At 55.3% G+C, this 20,100-nt stretch overlaps 1 protein-coding gene across 4 annotated transcripts in view; it reads left to right on the plus strand.

Annotated features, from left to right (window-relative positions):
• GSN (gelsolin) overlaps positions 1 to 20,100 on the plus strand; it is a 61,242-nt gene that overhangs the window by 16,810 nt on the left and 24,332 nt on the right. The window contains exons 3-5 of one of the 4 annotated variants that reach the window (XM_025282359.3): positions 14,050 to 14,120; positions 15,429 to 15,633; positions 16,307 to 16,461. In XM_025282359.3, coding sequence (XP_025138144.1) covers positions 14,097 to 14,120; positions 15,429 to 15,633; positions 16,307 to 16,461 — 384 coding nt within the window. In that variant the 5' untranslated portion in view covers positions 14,050 to 14,096. Of the gene's footprint in view, positions 1 to 887; positions 908 to 13,816; positions 14,009 to 14,049; positions 14,121 to 15,428; positions 15,634 to 16,306; positions 16,462 to 20,100 lie in introns of those variants that run through there. The other 3 variants (XM_044940549.2, XM_025282358.3, XM_025282360.3) reach the window with 3 other exon arrangements.

Here is a 20,100-nt window from a genome sequence, read left to right on the forward strand (position 1 = left end):
TGGGAAGCGCTGAAAGCGGCCTCTGGTGGGATACCGCGTGCTTTGGAAATGGCTTTACGTTTCCCCACTGGGGTCTGGACCAGGGCTTGGCTGTCTTTTAGCCCCAGCACTCAGCTCAAGGCTGGCCTATCCTGGTTCTCTTAAATACTAAACAAGCACACAAAAAAATTAATTAATTAAAAATAGTCATGAACCTTGGGCATCAACCTACCAGCACCTTCATCTTATGATTGAGGAATCTGGGGCCCAGAGAGGGAGAGTGACCCTTCCAAGGTCATCCAGCCTTTCAGTGGCAGGCCTAGACCTCACTCAAGTATTTATTGCTATTCTAATTTTTAAATGCCAGTCATTATTAACTTAAAAAAAATCCCCAAGTCAACTGCGAAAGGGGTAACAGTGGCATGAGCATTTGAGGGTAGGGGTTACCCCGAGACAATTCTGGGGAGCATCCAGGCTGGAAGGGCCCCAGTGATACCATGGTCAACCTCCCAGTTTACATTTGGGGGAACTGAGGCCCAGAGAGGGGTAGTGGCTTGCTTTGGGTCCCCCGAGAGCAGAAAGGAGAAGAGCAGTCACAGGCCCACTGCCGTCATCTGCTGTGGGTGGGTGGCTCTTCCCCTCAGCCCACCGCCTCATGTTTAAGAGAGAGAGTTAGAACATGTGCAGTGGTCTCCCGAGGAAGTTTGGGGTTTTAATCGTGTCAGTGAGAAGGACCATTTCCGGAACCGTGTGTGCCCCGGTGGTGCCTGTGGAGTTGGGCCTGGCACAGCTATTTCAGACCAAACCACAGGGCCCTATTTATAGGCCGATACGATTAGGTCGGTGTGGTTGGGAGAGGCTCGCCTGTCCTCTGCCCAGCCCAGCCATGGTGAAGGAAGAGTCCCTCAGGGGCGACTCTGACCCGTGGGTGAGTAGCTGGGGGTCTAGGGTTGTCCCCAAAGCCTGCTTGAAAGGACTCCAGGGTTCCCCATGCTGACTCCCCATTCAGCCGCTGGCCAGGCCCCGGGCAGAGATGAAACCGGCTCCAAGCCTGTTCTCTCTGGGCTGAAAAGATCCTCCCCTGCCTCAGAGCAGGCCAGGACCCCTCGCAGCCAGGCCGCTCCAGTGTTTGCCCACAGGTCGGCACCCCAGGCCCGCCTGGCCAGCGTTTGCATTCTGCTGTGGGGGCCACACCTCTGAGCCTTTGCTTCTGCTGTTCCCGCCCCCTGCCTGCCAGCTCCCTGCTCCCCAGAGACAAACACCCACTCTGTTCACCCGCCATGGCCCTGTTCCCCCCTTGCTCCTCCCGGCTGGTTCTTCAGGCCCTGGGCACTTCCTGCCTTGTGTTCTTGCTGCTGAGGAACCCCCAAGCTCATGTGTATACCCCACGGGGCCAGGAAGTCCTGAGGCAGAGCCTGACACGGAGAAGAGGGAGAAAGCCCTGTGTGGTCGGGCCCCTCCTGGGCCATTCACCTGTCTCGTGTAGATGAGGCACTGTCTACATGCCGTGCTACCCAGGAGGTATTTTTAAAAGGTGCGTAGGAGTGAGAGCCAGACTTTGGAATCAGATGGTCCTGGGTTCCGGACTCTACTTTGCACTTCTTAACTGTGTCACCTTAGGCTGACCCTTTCTGAGCCTCTGTTTCCCCATCTGTAAAATGGGCATGTGCTAGCCTTGGGAAGCATTGTCAACAAGACAGAGCTGAGAAGGACTGGCCATGCTGTCTGGCCCATTTTGAGCCTTCTGTGTGCTGCAGTGAGTGCTGTTTACTCGGGGGCAGGGAAGCACCCTCTCTAGGGCTCAGTGGGCTTGGGGTCCAGGTGTCCAGCTCCACCCTGTGTTCTCCTCCCCTGCCTTGCTTAGCCTCCTGGGCCTATTCTGTTCCCCAGATCTGGGAAGCTTTGTTTGGGGATTGTTTTGGCTAACAAGTTTCCTCTGTGGTGCCACTGGATGACTCAGAGGCCTGAGTCACCAGGAGGCTGGGGGCCAGGGAGGAATGGAGTGGGCGGAGGAGGGAAGGAGAGAAGGAACCAGGAAGGGACCTCCATTCCCGCCCAGGCCCTCCCCAGCTCAATGGGCAGAGCTGGCGGCTCCCCAGCGCTGCCTGGCCTCAGTTTCCCCCAGAGTGAGAGGTGCTGGGCGTTGATGAGTGGTTCCCAGTGTGGGCTGAGACTCAGATCCCAGGTTCCCGAGCCCCACCCGGAGCCGTAGACTCTGAGGCTGGGCGTGGGGCCTGGGAATCCGAGTTCTCAGGAGCTCCCCGGGTGACTCGGCTGCACACCTGCTCTGCGGAGGTGTCTGGGAACCAGGGAGCCCAAGGCTGCTTGCCCCTGGGCCTCAGAGGGGCTGCTCAGCCGCTGTTTGGCCGTTTCCACTCACAGAGAGAGCAATTTTCTTGCTGAATGTCTTGGCAGAATGGTGCCTGGAAAGTGCATGGGTTTTAAGCAAACAAACTGGCTTTCTGAAGTACAATTTACATCAGTTGCTGGAGTAAGTAGACAGATAACTTACATACATGTAATCTACCAGTTTGAATTAATTCAGTGATTTTTAGTAAACTTGCAGACTTACACCAAAGTCATCACGAGACGTCCAGTTCAAACACATTTTCATTATGCCTCATCTCCCCTAAAAGGAGCCTGTGCCTGCCGGCTGGCACGATACACACCCACCCCCCACTCCCTCAGTGGTCTCCTTTCTGTCTCTCGGGATGCACGGACCTGCGTGCCACTCCCAGCTTCACCCTTTTCTGGCTGTGTGACCTCCTGCAGCTTATCGCCCCTCTCTGAGCCTTTGATTTTCCCCCCTGTTAGAGGGGGAGGTATAGCCTCCTTGTAGCTGTTGTTTGAATTTCACTAGTGTGATAGAGTGTCTGATGCGTGGTAGGTGCTGGGGTCATGGGAGCCTGGCAGGTAGCACACACGATGTGATACCGACACCCGGAAGACTCGTCACAAATCAGCAGACACCCGGTAGACTCGCTGTGTCTCAGACACTTGGCTCAGCCCCAGAATTGCTCTGTCTCCTTCAGTCCCCACAGCACGTAGTGGGTGAGTGTTAATACCATTTCCGTTTCATAGCCAGGGAAACTGAGGCACCCAGAAGGGGCGTGGCTTGTCATGGTCGTAGAGGTAACGGGGTAGGGCTGGGAGCCTGTCCTGGACCTTCACACGTGGGGTTCACGCAGCAAGGGACACAGTGCATGGTGCCAGGACAGGGTTAAGGGCACAGCTCTCCAGGGGCCGGGGCTCAGGACAGTGGATGTGACGTTGAAAATGTCGTAGATAGATGGTACAGGTCTTTCTTGACTCACTATGGGGTTGCATCCCAATAAGCTGAAAAAATCTCAAGTTTATCAATGCATTTCATACACTTTTCCAGTCATACGCTTTTCCTATCTTACCTTCATACCTCATAGCCTAGCCTACCTTACATGTGTTCAGAGCACTTATGCTAGTCTACAGTTGGGCAAAATCTAACAGGAAGACTCTTTTAAAACGTCGTCCCACTCAGTTTATTGAATGCTGTACTGTCAGTGAACAATAGAATGGTTGTAAGCCTACCGGTTGTTGCCCTTGGGATCCTGTGGCCGACTGGGAAACATCGCTGGCCCAGGAAAGATCAAAACTCCAAGTACGGTTTCTACTGAGCTTGTATTGCTTTCGCACCATCCTAAAGTCAGGAAATCGTGAAGTTGGACCGTTGCAAGTCGGGGACCAGCTGTGCAGAGTCCCTCATACGGCAGACGTGGCATGATGCGGGGGGCGTGATCCAAGGTGTGAGTGACGTGGGACACGGCAGGAGGACCGCGCCCCCCGGGTCCACAGGCAGGACACATGTGAGGAGCACAAGGCCAGGCATGTGACGCCAGGACAAGATCCCCAGGGTGGGTGTGGGGTTTGATGCTTGGCAGTAGGGTCCTTTTCTCAGAGCACCGCCCCCGGGGCCCCAGCCTGCAGTGGCTGGAGCCGGTTTTTTCCTCTCACAAAGGCCTGTCTGTTTTTATTTTTCCCTCCTCTTCTGCCAAAGAGTGGGAGTGTCCCAGAGGAGCGGGGCCCAGGGCAACTATCCTCCCCCCGCCCCGCCCCGCCCCCAACCCGGCCGCCATCCCACCAGCTCAGACCGTGGTCAAGGCTTGGGGCCAAGTCCTTGGCTCTGGCAGAGCCTGCCAGCTCCCCAGGTCCCCGCTGTCAGAGGCAGCTGGGAGCCCCTGGTGGGGGGCCAGAGCAGAGTAATTTTCCTCTAAGCCGCCCCGACTCCTGTCCCCCTCCCTGGCTGCGGCTGCAGGCTGTGAGCCTCTGGTTCAGGGCTTAGGGGAGAGGGAGCCCCGCCCCTTCGGAGGTGGAGGAGCGCCGATCCCGCCCTGCCAGCTGTTGTCAGAGTGCAGGGAGGAGGCTGCGGCTCACAGGCTTGCATTTCTGGAGCCCTCCCGGCATCTGGCGCTCACTCCCTTATCTCGTCTCATCTGCACAAGCTCCCCAAGAGCCCCATGAGAAGACTGAGGCTCAGAGAGCCAAAGAGCCGGCCCGAGGTCTCACAGTCAGAAGCAGAGCTTAGGCTAGACCCCTGCTCCCCTGGCTGCAGGAAGCTGAGGATGAAGAGGCAGGAGGTGTCGCAGAGGGTGTCGGGGGTAGCGTGGGGGGACTAGGGGATGTGGCTGTAAGAGCATGTGGACACCGGATCCTAGAGGGCCTTAGGAGCCAAGCTTAGGAGTCCTGACTTCTTTCAGTTTGCACTGGGCTGCGGAAAGGTCTTGAGTCGGGAATGGCGTGATCTCTGTGGATAATGGAGAGTTGGAGGCACAGAGGAAGCTGGTGCAGTGGTTCCACAGGGGAGATGAGGACCCTGAACCAGGACAGCGTCTGGGAGGCCGACGGGGAAGTGAGTGTGAATGGGGAGCGCCGGGGGCTTAAGCATCCCTGCCCTGGCCTCAGCCCTGACTCTGGAGTGTCCCAGAGGGTTCTGGAAGCTCTCAGGAGGGGTACCTAGAAGATGAGGCGGGTGATTGGGCAGATACCCAGATGGAGGTGAGGCCGGAAGCACCCCTGGGGAGAGGAGGCCACACCCATTCCGGCAGAGGCCACGCCCATTCTGGAAGAGGCCACGCCCATGCCGGAGCTCTATCACGTGCCAAGCCCTGTGCTCTGTGGACTGGATTTCATTAATTCTTCCAGCTGGTGATGCTTATTTTCTGAGCTGGGAAAGGAACACAAGCATTCCAGTCTTATAGCTCTGTTTATGTTTGAGAGGGGAAAGGACGTTTTTAAAAAGCTTTATTAAAATGAAAGGGATTAGCAAGGATAAAATATATCTTTGAATCTCTGGTAGCTCTATTGTAGTTCAGCGTCTGAGATAAATTGTAAAGGATTTCTAACCACGCTATACCGGTATCAAGTTCTGGTAGGCCTAGGGGATAATCTGGCTATTCTGTACTCAAGGACCCAGGCTCAGAAAGGTTGAGTCACTTTGCCCAGCGTCACCTAAGTGGTAAGAGACAGGGCTGGGATTGAGCCCTTGTTCCTTGGGGTGGGAGCAGACCAGAAGAGAGGGGAGGGCATCATGAAGAGATTTGTGGATGGGGTGGGAGGCAAAGTGGGCTCTTGAAGTGCTGGCTGGAGACCCTCTCCTGGGATGTGTCCCTGTCCTTGGCACCAGCTGTGCCTCCAGGTCTCCGGGCCTTGGCTGGGACCCTCCAGCCCTCCACTGCGTTGGAGGCAAGGATGCAGTGATGAAAGTCAAGGCTGGTACGGGAGGCCAGTGGGCATGTTTGCAGGGGTTGTTGTGGTTGTTGAGCACCAGGAGCTCCTTCAGTCTTCCCAGATGACCCCCAGGGTAAGACTCATCACCCCATTTTATAGAGGAGGAAATTGAAATGCTCAGAAGAGCCATTTGCCCAAGTGCCCCCTGAGGTAGGGATTCCGGCTCCGCCCATGCTCAACCTGGACATTATCTTGTTTTCCCCCTGGATGGGAGTTTGCACAGCCCTCACCCTGCTGGTCATTCTTGGTACCCTGAGCGGGCCGAGGCTCCCCTCGCTGTTCTGGGTTCTGTACTGTCTCCTCTGTCCCCTTTATGATTCTCAGAAGTTCTGCCTGTAGAGTGCAAACTGGTGCCTTGAGGGTGGGCTCCCGCCGTTGCTGGCTGTGCGGGGCTTTGGGACAGAGAAAGGCTCCATATGGAGCTTGCGGCAGGAGGGACCTATCAATGTCCTCTGAGGTCCTGACACTGTGGTTCCCATCGTGCTGATTATCGGCCTAGGGAGCTGCAGAAGGATGAACTTGATCCCCAGACAGACGGGGGGGGGGGGGGGGGTCGGGTAGGGGGGGTGGGCGGAGCGGGGGATGGGGGGTCGGGGAGGGGGTGGGTAGGGAACCTTGCTTGACCAGAGGCACAAACATATTTTGCCTCTTGCTGTTCCTTTCAGAATCTTATTAAAGTTCCAGGGCTCGAAGGGTCTTTAGGGATGGGCTGGTTTGCTCATCACTTGTGTCTCCTTGGCTGGGTCACCACTGGCCCGCTCCTTATCTCTTTGGAAGAAGGGGGAGGATACTGGCATTTTTGAACCTCTGTCTTATGTCAGGCATGATCCTGGAATCTTCCACATTTATGGTCTCGTTCAACCCTCAATAAAATTCATTTTGTTTACTTATTTGGCTATGCCAGGTCTTAGTCGCAGCCTGTAGGATCTAGTTCCCCGACCAGAGACTGAACTTGGGCCCCCTGCACTGGGAGCACAGTGTCTTACCCACTGGACCACCAGGGAAATCCTTCCGCTCACCTTTTAAAAAGACATTTTAACCCTGATTTTATACATAAGGAACTTGAGGGTCAGAGAGATATTAACAGAGGCTTCCTAAGCCCCCAGCAAACAACCACCACCGCTTTCTCTATACGTGCGTGCTGTGCTAAGCCCCAAACGTCTTTTACTTTATAAAATTCTCGCAGCAATCCCGGCAAGAAGCTAGTCTAATCCCATTTTACAGATGAGGAAATTGAGGCACAGAAAGCAGAAGCCACACAGCTGGAAGTGGTAGATCAGGGATTTATACCCAGATTTTCCTGGCGGGAGCTCGTTCCACAGTCACACAGACTGTTTTTCTTCCTGCCGGGAGCCCTTCCCCTCTGCAGCAGGGCGCTGCCTCCTGTGGCTGTTGCTGCTCCTGGCTCTGGTTGGGGCCCCATAGGCCCTGCTGCCCCGGGAGGCTGGCAGGTGAGTCTGCGTCCCCCATCCTGTCCTGGTCCTGCTTCACGGTGCCTGGAGTTGGGCCTCCTCGTCCTACCGCTGATGTGTGTTTGTGCCTGGACTTCCCTGTCGCTGGGCTGTGGGGTCCTGGGGCAGCTAGGGGACAGTTGTTCACAGCTGTTTGCAGCCTCCCAGGGCTGCTGCCTCCCCCGAGAAGGGGAGACCGACTTTAAAGGGGACCCTGGCAGGCAGGGCCCTGGCTCACACCCCGTGGCCAGATCTGGCTGCTCCCAGGGCACGGGGTCAGGAAGCGGCAGGGCTAGTCCTTTCTGAACGTCCTGTCCTGGCTCTCAGCATTAGGTGGGGTAGCCTCCGGAAGCTGGGAAAAAGCCAGTGGCTTCGAGCCCTGGGAGAGGCGGCCTCTTGGAGGTGGCTTCAGCCAAGCCTCGCTGGCCGTCTCCCCAACAGCTGTCTTTGCCCGGGATGGACGGAGCCAGGGCAGAGGTCCAGCTGGCCCTTCCCCGGGGGCCTTGTCATGTCGTGGGCTCAGGCCTCGGCTCTGGCCTGGGAACGGAGACCTCTGCCCTGCGTGATGCTCACTAAGTGACGCTGAGAAGTTACGCTCTTGCTCTTGGGGTCATAGTCTGCAAAGAGAGGATGGACTATTGAACGTTGCTACAAATAAGCCTACTCTGTGCTACTTGCTCCAGAGCTCCCAGCCAGCCTGCAGCCGGGCAGTACTGCCCCTCACAAGTGAGTGGCCCGGCGCTCAGAGAGGGAAGGCAGCTTGCTTTGGGTCACACAGTCCAGACCTGAGCTCAAGAATCTCACTGTGAAATCTGTAACCTTTCTCCGGCACCACTAACTGCTCACAATGTGGTTTGTACACACTGAGAGGCCTCTGTGCAAAGAAGCCAGCTCACACACGGGGCACTGACTCGGAGCTCCGTCTGTGCTGTGTGTCAGGCCTTGGCCCTCCTCACTGCCCTGCGAGCTCCCCATTTTACAGATTTGGAAACTGAGGCCCTGACCACAGGCGCTGAGTCTCCCAGATTCTGAAACACGTGTTCTTTTGGGTCCCCAGGGCTCCCCATGCTGAGGCCCTGTCCAATTTTACCGGGTTTCATAACCGGCTTCTCTGTTTACTGACTGTTGTCCTATTTAACAAAACCCCGGCCAGCAGGGCGGGTATTCCCAGGAGGACCCAGAACCCAGCCATGAGCCAGAAAGCAAACAAGCTCAGAAAAAGACGGCTGCTCGTGAGTGGCCAGCTGCCTGGGAATCAAGAACAACAGTGTTTGGTGTGAAGAGAAGAGAGCAGGGTGGTGTCTTCCAGGAGTGGCCAAGACCTTTTGTACACTGTGGCCGGGGGCGGAGGGTGAGGCTGCCTCCTCCCGGCGCGGGTAGCGGCCTTGGGAGGCCCACGGAGACATGGAGGCTAGCCTGAGGTCTCCAAGGGAGCAGGGCCAAAGCTGGTGGCGGGCGGTGGCCGTCCTGTGTCGAACTGCAGGGGAGGGATGTGGTTGGATGCTGAAAACTGCCTACTGTGTGGACTGCTAGGCAGGAGCCAGAAATGCCTGAGATCAGAGGGCGAGGGGTCTCTTGCGGTTCAGAGAAGGGCAGGGGCTAAGGCGTGCTCACGTAGTGACTGGTTGCAGAGCAGGCTGCTCCCGGCACAGGGGAACCATGCCTGGCCTGCATGCCCTGTACACCCTGGGAGTGGTACAGAGTGTAGACGCCACGGTTCGCTCTCCGCCCAGAGGCTGCAGCCTGGGGACCTTCCTAGTCATGCCTCTGTCCTGGGTGCTGTCCCAGGTGCAGGGCTGGAGGGCTTTCCTGGGCTGCCCTCTTCAGCCAGGGAGGTGTGGTTAGGGACGCCACCCCAGAGAGTCCGGGCTGTTAGGCTTGGCTTGGGCTTGCCTGGGTCAGCAGCTGCATCCCTTCACCTGTAATAGCTACTGCTGTTCCCTTGCTGCCCAGGTGGGATGGTGCTGGGGGCCCTGCCTGAGCCCCAGATAGAGTCTGGGCGCTGGAGCCAGCCAGACTTGAGCTTGAATCCCAGGAGCGCCTCTTTTCAGCTGAAGGACCCTGAGCCAAGTGCCTGGAACTCCCTGAATCTCCGTTTCCTGGTTGCTGTGAAGAGACTCAGGCTCAGAGCCCACCTCCTTTCCTCCCTGTCTTCTCCTAGAGACATGCAGACCCACAGGTGCAGAGGCACGCAGCTATTAGTGATGCTGGGCCCGCCTTGTGTAGGGCAGGGGCTCTGCACTGTCTGCTTCAGAAGGACCTGTGGAGGTGCCCTGGACAAGTGTGCCCATTTTACAGGTGGGAACTTTGAGGCCCAGAGACCTGTAAGTTCCCGATGTGGTCGCAGAGCCAGGATCTGGGGAATGCCGGGGCCGAGAACGAGAGTTCTCGGGGTCAGAACTGCAGGGCCTGGCCGTTCTTTTCCATATGGAGACCTGAAGGGCAGGTGAGGACGCTGATTTGCCCAAAGTCACCCGGGAAGCCAGCAGCAGAGGCAAGCCTGGCACGGGGTGGGGAGCTCCTCCCTCCTACTCAGAGGTTTTTCTTTTGCACTTAAGCTCTCCCCGCTCTTCTGAACCCGTACATTCCCTTCCGGGCAGGGAGCCCAGGGGCTGTGGTCCCATCACAGTCTCTGCACATCACTGCCCTGCAGTGAGAGTTTCCAGGCTGTGGATGCCCTGAGGGCAGGGGCCAGGGCCTGTTCCACGGGTCTCCAGTGCCAGGGACCCAGGCTTCAGAGCTGTGTGACAGGCACAGCTGCAGGGGCCTTTGTGATCATTAACCTGGGGTCAGTGACCCTGGGCTGATGGGCCGTGACCCCTGGGACCAAGGCTGAGCCACACCAGCCCTCTGTTAATCACCAGCTGAGAAGAAGGGACTGCTCGGCTGGGCTGGATGCCGGCTTAGGTTCACTTGGGGTGAGGGTTGGGGGTGACTGGGGATGACAAGGAAATTTCCTCTTCCTGCTGGTTTGAATTTTCCAAATTGTCTAATGAGCAGATATTACTGTATCTATTTTTAAGGTATTATTCCTAGATCAGTCTTTAATTGAAAAAAAAAACTACATCGGAGAAACATTTGTAAATAGTTTCAAACCCTATAGCACATTGAAAAAATTTTTCACACAAGTATACTGAGGTGTAATATAGATACCATTAACAATTCACCCATTGTGAGCAGACGGTGTTATGATTTTTAGTACCTTTTTCGGTTGGGTAATCATTGTAATCCAGTGTTGGAATGTTTTCATCGCCCTAAAGTGTTCGCTCATGCCAGCTGCAGTGATGTGGGTGCCTAACCCCGAGCTCTTCATCTCTTTCAAACAAACTGACTTGACAGTTTGGTGTTTACTCTCTTGAAGAGAGGAGCCACCGTAGAGCCGCTGTACAATTTGCTGTCTTGCACTTTGAGATCAGGCCATGTTCATTGACTGCCTACTGTGTGCTGGGCACGGCCTGTGCTGGCTCGTTCTTTTTGCACAGCCGCAGAGTGGCCCATTGTCTGGCGGCTCCATGATTTATTGAACCAGGACCTTTGGGTCCTTTCCAGATTTCTTCCAGCAATGCTTCAGTGGGCCTCCTCGCATGTGTATTTCTGTGTTCCTCTGTAAGTCTTCCTGAAGGAAATGGCTCTGTTGTCACACTGCGTGTTTTGAATTTGTATAGATGTCAGTTGCTCTCCAGAGAGGGGAAACTGGGTTATGCTTCCATCAGGCGCGTATGAGAACAGTGGGGTTTTATCATCCTCCAAATGCCTAGGGAGAGGGAAGGGGCTCTCTGAGTTTAGGCCAGAGACATCCAGTGCAGGCTCTGCAGGCCCAGGACTAGACATACAGCCTTGAGAAGTCAGGGACCTCTTGTGGGTCCCCACGGACACTAAGATAAAATGCAGACTCTTCAGGGATTTCCCTGGTGGGCCAGTGGTTTAGAAGTCACCTGCCACTGCAGGGGAGACAGGTTGGATCCCTGGTCTGGGAAGATGCCACAGGCCGCAGGGCGGCTGAGCCCGGGCGCCATGAGTCTTCAGCCCGTGCTGTAGCATCCATGCTCTGCAACGAGAGAAGCCCCTGCGAGGAGAAGCCTGCACGTTGCAATGAAGAGGAGCCCCCGTTTGCTGCAACTAGAGAAAGCCCGCCTGCAGTAATGAATACCCAGCGCAGCCAAAAATAAGGAAATAAATAAAACAAAAAACAGGCTCTCTGAGAAACTCTTCACCTATACCCATATACATCTTAAAAAACATTCCGACTCTTGAGCATGGCACACAGGCCCTCGTGACCTCTGCCGCCCTCTCGAGCCTCGTCTCTTCCTGTCCCGGTGTTTCAGACAGGATCCCTATCGGTCACTGCGGTGGCCTGCGTTTACTTGCCCTTTGCCCATGCTGTTCCCTCCCCTGGAATGCCTCTCTTCTCAATCTCCCTCCTCCCTGGGCCTCCTTCAAGGCCCAGGTCATAAGTCCCTTTGTCCGTGAAGCCTTCTTATAATCCCTGCAGTCTGATTTATCTCCTCTGTGTGTGTTCCTTTAGCCGTTTATCTGACCCACAGTCCCCCTTAAATGGGAGGAAGTTGTGTGTGATGGAGGGCAAACTTCAGCCTGATTAGACAGAAGGTGGGCTCCAGGAGGAGCTGGGATGGATGACTGGAGTTCGTGGGGAAGGAGGACAGGAACTCCCATTTACTCACTGGCAGACCAGGCCATTTTCACACACACAGACAGATTGGAGTCTCAGCAACCACTTTATACCCATTTACTAGATGAGGAGACTGAGGCAGAGAGGAAGAAAGTAGCTTACAGTGGAGCTGGGCGTCAAGCCCAGGTCTCCAGCTCCTTTTTTCTCTTCTCTGTCATTGCATTTCCCTGTTACTGAGAAAGGCGGAGATGTGGAATGCAAAGGGAACTAGGAAACAGAGAAATTGAGTCCAGCAGAGTAGTGGGAGGGTGGAAAGAGGGGTTGTTGAAGGTGGGAAGCAGGCCTGGATGAGTCTGAATAGCACTTATAACCCAATGACTGTAAGTCTCCAGGAGAATAAAGGATGGGAAGGGAGCCTGGGCAAAGGGGAGGAGGCTCGAATCCTTGTCTTCCCCAGAGAGAACCATAGATGGGATCTAAAACTGAAAACACAAGAGCAAAAACAAAACAAACAACCCCCCACCCACCCCCAAACCCCAAACAACAAAGGCTGGTTACCTACTACATGAAGGCAGACCACGAAACCATCAGCTGAAGGAGGAAGCTAGAAGTGGGTTGGTTGCCTGGAGGTACAACTTAAGTGGGGTTGAGAGGTGAAACTTTGTATAAATGAAGTGACTTGTAAGTTTTGATTAAAAACAAACTTTTAACAAATAACTTTTAGACTTCCTTGGTGGTCCAGTGGTTAAGAATCCACCTGCCAAGGCAGGGGACGCGGTCAGGGAAGACATCATATGCCTTGGGGCAAGGAAGCCGGTGGGCCACAACTGCTGAAGCCCTATGCCCCGGAGCCTGTGTTCGGCAGGAAGAGAAGGCACCACAGAGGGAAGCCCGTGCCCCACAACTGGAGCGTAGCCCCTGCTTGCTGCAACCCCAGAAAGCTCCCGTGCATCGAGGTGCAACCACAAGGATCCAGAGCAGCCCAAAAACATTTGTTTTAAATAAAAAGTAACTTTTTAATGCGGAAGGAAAGAAGGGTGGTTTTGCAACCACACCCCACTCCAGTACTCTTGCCATGGAGAATCCCATGGACAGAGGAGCCTGGTGGGCTGCAGTCCATGGGGTCTCTAAGAGTCGGATACGACTGAGCGACTTTACTTTCCCTTTTCCCTTTCATGCATTGGAGAAGGAAATGGCAACCCACTCCAGTGTTCTTGCCTGGAGAATCCCAGGGACAGGGGAGCCTGGTGGGCTGCCGTCTATGGGGTCGCACAGTCGCACACGACTGAAGCGACTTAGCAGCAGCAGCAGGAGCAAAGCCTGCAATCCCAGAAGTGGAGAGATCTGCTCGCCCCTCTCTGTCTGGCTTGCTCAAGGGTCCAGTAAAGGTCAGCGCCCTGACCCGTGTCCTCAGCTGGTGACAGCCACATGCTGCCTAAGCAGGCCGTCCACCTGGACCACCTGGGCCGGTCTTGACTTTAATTTCCTAGTTGTGTGCACATTGCTCGACGGTTCTGAGCTGTTTCCACCTCTTTAGAATGGGGCTGTGAATAGTACCCAGTCCATAAAGGATGTTCATGTGATGCTGAAAACCTTCAATATCTCTTAGTTAGCTCCTGTGATTTTTTTGCTGGAGATGTTAGGGGTGGAGAGGGGAGGGGTCCTGCGTGGATTACACAGAAAGCCAAGCTGGGTGGATCCCTGCCGTTCATGCGTGTGTCCATTTAGTGTGCACTGAATTAGCACCTGCTGTATGCCAGGCCTTGTGCCTGCCTGGTCTCCACCCCGGAGCTGGAGTGAAGGGGCGTCCGCACCCGCACCCGTTGGGTTGGTCCCAGTGGGAACCCCGATGTCTCTTAAAAAATCCAGGCCAGATTCCCGCCCCTCCCCGCCCGCGGGGGCCCAACCCGGCCCTCCGCCCTCCCAAACGGGGCGGTCTCTAGCTTGGGCGGAGGGGGAGTGGGCCGGGCGGCTACTTAAGGCCGGAGCGAGCCTGGCGGCCCGGCTGCCCCCCTGCCTGGCTCCCGGGTCTTCTGCCGCCGTCGCTGCCATGGCTGCGCATCGCTGCGCGCTGCTGGGCGCGCTGGTCCTGGCGCTGGGCGCGCTGTCGCAGCCGGCCCGCTCGGCCACCCCGGCGCGGGGGGCGACCCAGGCACGGGCGCCGCAGGGGCGGGTGACCGAGGCGCGGGTGAGTGCCCGGGGGCGCCCGGAGTAACTCTTTATTGTAAGTTCTTGCAGATACAGCTCTAGGAAAAGGGGAGTAATTCAGGTCTAGAATGGAAAAACTGTTTTGTTGCTTTGTAAGTATCTCTTGCTGCTTCCGGGGCTCCGGTGGAGGGGGTGGGCGCCTCCGCCTGGCTGTTTCCCTCCCAACAGGCTAACCTCACCTTGGCCGGATTTCTTCCCTCTGCGCTGCCTTCTGACTTCTTACCCATCTCTGACACCCGATTTCTCCTTCCCTCTGCCTCATTTCTCGCCTTCCCTCTGGGATTTCTCCTTTCATTTCAGAGTCTTCTTTCTCATCTGATTTCTCACAGGATTCCCCTCTTTCCTGGATTCCCCCCTCTTTCCTGTACCATCTCACCTTCGCCTGCTTCCCTTCATCACTGCGATTTCTTCTCCCGTCTCTGACGCCGCCTCTGCCTTGTCTGGTTTCTCCTCGTTCCAGCTGTTCTTCGGTTCTCCACTGAGCTGCCTGAGTTCTCCCGTCTGGTTTTTTGACTTCTTCCACTAGATCCGGCCCGAGGTGGCCCGCACCTGCTGATTGCCCTTGTCTGACTCCCAGCTAACCATCCCGCTCCGCTCCGTTTCCAGCCCCGCGCATGGTCTGACCGCCTGTCCCCCGTTCTCCACCACCTCGTCTCCAGCAGGCTCCCGCAGACCCCGGCTGCGTCCTTTCGCCTTTTCCAAGAAATGGAATTTGGGGGTGGGGTGGGGTTTTAGGGGCAGGAGGGAGGAGGCAGACAGCGCAGGAGGCCGCCTGGGCTCAGCCATCTAGGCCCTTCTTGGAGCTGTGATGGGGACGTGGATGGGGCGTGGGGAAAAAGAGCCAAAGCAGACAGTCTCCTCGCCTCTTGGGGCCTCAGTCTCCCGATCTGCAGGGTGGAGTTGGATAATGAACTCTGTGAGGACCCTTCTACTTCTCAGGGCCACCGAGGATGCTGGAAGGGTTTAAGCTGAGCCCCTGGCCACCCCCAGATTTACCATTGCCATCTGAGGGGTCTCCCCGTGGTCCCAGAGCTCTTGGAGTCTGGGCCAGTTCCTGCTCTGTCATTTCCTAGCTGGGGGTCCCTGGCTTCACCCCTCCGTGCCTCAGCTGTTGCATCCAATTGGCACTAAGACAGGAAGGGAGAAGGGAGGGAGAGCCTTCTGTCCCCCATCACCAGGGAGATGAGAAGGAGGAGCGAGAGATGCTGGCCAGGGCAGGGCTTGGAGCCTAAACTCTGCCCTGTGTGCTCACTCGTCGAGGGCGGGGTCCTAGGACGCGGTGGGGAGAGTCAGGCTCAAGTGAGGTACTCTTGGTGCTGGAAACCAGCCTCCCTCGTGCCCCAGGGTCTGTCCCCAGTGTGGTCCCTGCCCTTGCTCAGGCTCTGCCCTGTCTCTTGCAGCCGGGCAGCATGGTGGTGGAACACCCCGAGTTCCTCAAGGCAGGGAAGGAGCCCGGCCTGCAGATCTGGCGTGTGGAGAAGTTCGACCTGGTTCCCGTGCCCCCCAACCTTTACGGAGACTTCTTCACAGGCGATGCCTATGTCATCCTGAAGACGGTGCAGCTGAGGAATGGGAACCTGCAGTATGACCTCCACTACTGGCTGGGTGAGATGGCCCCGCCCCGGCCCCGCCCCGGCCCCGCCCCTGCTGTAAAGCACAGACCTTTGAGACCTGGTCCCCAGGAAGCCCCGAAGGGAATTTAGCGATTACTGAGCATCAAGTAAGTGCCAGGCCGTTGGTTACGTGTTCCCAAGACTCTAGAGGCAGCCTCCCCAAGTTCAGACCCCAGCTCTGCCCTTTGGCAAGACATTCAGTGTTTCTGTAAATTGGATGTGATGATTGCACCAGACTCCCTCGCAGGACTGTTGTGAGGGTTAAACAGGCCACTATCTATGGACTCAGAGCGGGCAGTGACTTAGAAACCTAGGGCTGACCCTTTCCAGCCAGATTCTAGTTTGCCCTTCAGTCGGGAGCCTGAAGTCCTGCCACGGCTCTTCTGTGTGACCCTGTGAGTCCTGGCCCCTCCCTGTGCCTTGATTTCTCTGATGCTCCCTGGCCTGACCTCAAGTGAGTGACTGCTGGGAGGATTCTTGGAGACCTTGGAGTCAACTCCCGCCTCCCCCATTATACAGATGGATTCAATGAGGCTCACAAGAGACAGGGCCTTTCCCAGCTTTTCCAGCCAGGCTCGGGCACTGCCGGGGCTCCAGACGCCTCCTTTGTGGGCAGCTGGGGCCGCTGGCTGGGAGCCAGGCTCATGCCCTCTGACGTCCCGCAGGCAATGAATGCAGCCAGGATGAGAGCGGGGCAGCCGCCATCTTCACCGTGCAGCTGGACGACTACCTGAACGGCCGGGCTGTGCAGCACCGCGAGGTCCAGGGCTTCGAGTCAGCCACCTTCCTCGGCTACTTCAAGTCTGGCCTCAAGTACAAGGTGGGTGCCGGGCAGTGGGGACAGAGGTGCCAGTGGCCGGGCTCACTCCTGCCCGTCCGCCTTTCAGGCTTGTGCGGGTGTGTAGGCAGACAGGCCAGAGCTCAGCCCTTGGAGCTGGCTAGCCCTGGCTTTGAGTTTCGGGCCCTTGCTAGCTGTGTGACTTTGGACAAATCACACGCCCTCTCTGAGCCTCTGGTCTCTTATTAAATTGAGAGAAGAAAATTTCCGTTACTCCACAAGGTGGATTTCCTTGCCCCAGCAGTAAAAGGTGGGCCACAGGGGCCCTATGCCCTGTGTGTAGCATTTGCCCTATGCAAACCTAGCATGCCCAGGGCTTGAGCCTGTATCCTTTAGTTCTGAGACCCTGCCAACAGAGGGGCCTATGTTCGATATCTGAAAGGGGACCCTCGATCCCATTCTCTTCCTGTTTGTTGAACTCTGAAGACTCTGAGCTCCAGCCCCTAGTCAGCTGGGGCTGAGCAGGGCCACGCTGGGAGCCCCAAGAGGCTGTTGCCAATATGCCCTGTGACTTCCGGCAAGCCACTTGGCCTCCCTGAGCCTCCCTGTCCTCTTTGGTTACGTGATAGCCACTTGCACCTGCCCTCCAGGCCTGCGGAGAGGGTTTGGTGAAGGCAAGCTGGAAGATGCCGTGCACGGGGCCTGGCCTCTTGGAAGGGGGTTCTCTTTGGTCAGCATAGGGAAGGGATCACAAGCTTTGATGGCCTTAACATCAGAAGGCAGACCTCTTATTTTAAGGGAGGGAGGAGAAACTGAGGCACAGAGAGGTTAAGGAATGCTCCAGATCACACAGCAAGTCAGCCTCCGAGCCAGGACTGGAGCCCACGTTTCCTGACTCCCAGCTTTTTCCCAGTACACCAATCTGCCTCTTGTGAGCAGGGGTCCAGGGTAGGTATTAAGCCTCATCTACGCTGCTGATCAGAGAAGGCGATGGCACCCGACTCCAGTACTCTTGCCTGGAAAATCCCATGGACAGAGGAGCCTGGTGGGCTGCAGTCCATGGGGTCGCTAAGAGTCGGACACGACTGAGCTACTTCGCTTTCACTTTTCACTTTCATGCATTGGAGAAGGAAATGGCAACCCCCTCCAGTGTTCTTGCCTGGAGAATCCCAGGGACGGGGGAGCCTGGTGGGCTGCTGTCTATGGGGTCACACAGAGTCGGACACGACTGAAGTGACTTAGCAGCAGCAGCAGCATGCTGCTGATATGCTGTGTGACCTTCGAGAAGTCATTGTCCATCTCTGGGCCTCCGGTTCCTCTGTGTTAGCTGGGTGGTGATGCTGTCTGCCCAGCTGACACGCCAGGGATTAGATGATGGGAAAGCTCTAGAGATGGCAGAGGGCAGGGTGTGTCCTGGGAACTGGGCCTCAGCCCTGGGCTGGGTGAAGCTGGGCTGGATTCCCTGGAGCCTCCCAGTGCCCCCTGTCGGCCAGTTCACCCCTCCCTAGAGCGCCTTCTACAGACCTGTCCAGCTCTACGTTTTCTGGAGTCTCCTCTGGGGCCCTGGTACCAGCAGAAGGGGAGAAGTTAGGAAGCCAGGCCCTGGACGGGGAGAAAGACCAGGACTTTTTGCAGCTCCTAGAGCAGAAGGTGGAAGGAGCACTTAACCAGGAGGCCGCCCTTCTGCCTGCCGCGTGCCTCCGCGTGGTGCTGGCACACGCTCCCTGTCCGTCCTTCCTTCCAGCAAGTACTTATCAGGCCCCTTGAGCAGCAGCGCCTGCTTCCTGGTGTTGTTGTGTGGACAGCAGCGACTTAACTTGTGGACAGACTAAGCGGCTTACGGAGCTGGTAAGCGATTGTGCTGGGATTTAAACCCAGATATGAAGGCGCTAGTTCAGAGAAACATTTGAAGACTCTCTGGTCTCGTCTCTTAGCTCAGATGGAGCCTAGGAATTTACATGTTTAGCAAGTCTCCTCCCTGCTTGGTGATTTTCCCAGGATGTTCTTGGACTGTACGTACTCTGAGGATGCCCTAAGGGAGGGGTTCCCAACCCCTCCTGCCTTTGGCTTCAGTCCTCAAAGGCCCTGCTTTTGGTGGGAACGTGAGGTCCACGGCCGGTCCTGTTTGCCCCTTCCCGCGAGTCCTCTGGTCGCCCCCGCCCTCAGCAGGCCCAGCCCAAGGTTCTTGGCCTGGTGCCCTCATCAATTATGGATCTCCAAGGAGCAGAGCTTGTTATGCAAGACTTGTTTCTGTGAAAGCCTGCTCCTCGAAGCCGGTTCTGTGCTCGGGGTATGAGCAGGGGCAGGGAAGGGACAAGAACCCCTAGATAGGGTTTTCCTAGGGCCCGTCTTATCTTGTTCTGTGACCCTCAGATCCTTCAAATGCACTGTTTTTGATCCCTCCTCCTCTTTTTCTTTTTCCTCCTCCTCCTCTTGACTTTCGGATAGAACCTCAGAGACCCCAAGGAGCTGGGTTATCTGAAATCCTTTGTTCCAGCAGAGTCTGGGCTGGGCTGAGTCCTGGAAGCCCCTGGCCCTAAGGAACACAGTGGGAAACCCACAGAATCCCTTGGGTCCTTCCTGTCCTCCCTCCTGTTTTTAGATAAGGAACCCAGAAATTAGAGGGTGGACGGGATCAGTGCCAGTCAATAGGTTTTTCTTTGTTTTATAAAGAGCTTAACATATTTTTAAAAGGTAGATTTTTATAGCTCTTGCCTTTCTTCAGACCACAAGTATAATACACGCTTATTGTAAAATGTCAAACATAGAAATAAGGCTTTTAGTAAGTAAAGTTGCCCATGATTCTACTCTTGGAGATATATACCAAATGGTATGTAATTTTTCTCTCTATATATGAACATATAGATGTATATATTTATATGTGTGTGTCTTCACTTTAATTTGGAAAGTAGCTTTCAAAAAGTATTCCATTAAATTTTGTTCAAATAATTTGATGCAAATCTCTGTCCACTAATGATTAGACCACAGAAAGCAGCAATCAATCTTAAATATTAAAGTAAAAATAATAAAAAAAAATAGTAAAACTTTACAAAAAACCCTTGCCCCTTATGCTTGGAGATTCACTAATGTCTCCTGGGAGCTTGCTTTTATTTTTGTACTAACTGATCTTTCCAAGTCAAATTTCCTAGATCAGTAAGATTAGAGGAGTTAATCAATCAGGAAATGCCTGTCCACACTCATTAGAAATCTGTATCTTTTAATTTATAAATTCATATACAGAGAATTTATTGGAGCTGAGATTTATGACATTGAACAACCCTTTTCCTTTTTTAAAAGAAAAGTTTCTATTTTTTTTGGACAAAAAATAAAAGACATGCTTGAACAAGTAAAATATTTTAGAGATGTATTAAAAAATGTTAAGGGTCTTTCTCTTCCCTCATTTTCCCATTTCCTCGTCTCTAAGGAATCCATGGAAATGGTCATTGTGTCCGTTCAGCACCTTTTGGAAAAGCTTTTCAGATCCACTGTCTCTTTACCTCCACATGTGGGGTCCCGGGGTGAGCACTGCCCATAGACACTCAGGAGGTCCTGGGCTGGTGGACCTGGGCAAGGCTGGTCCCAGGAAGGGCAAACTTGGGGGTAAAACTTCCACCAATTAGCTGGGTCCCTGGGCATGGGGCTGGACCTCTTTGCACCTCAGTTTTCTTGCCTGAAAAGTGG

The sequence above is a fragment of the Bubalus bubalis genome, chromosome 3 (genome assembly GCF_019923935.1).
Source record: "Bubalus bubalis isolate 160015118507 breed Murrah chromosome 3, NDDB_SH_1, whole genome shotgun sequence".
NCBI lineage: Eukaryota > Metazoa > Chordata > Mammalia > Artiodactyla > Bovidae > Bubalus > Bubalus bubalis.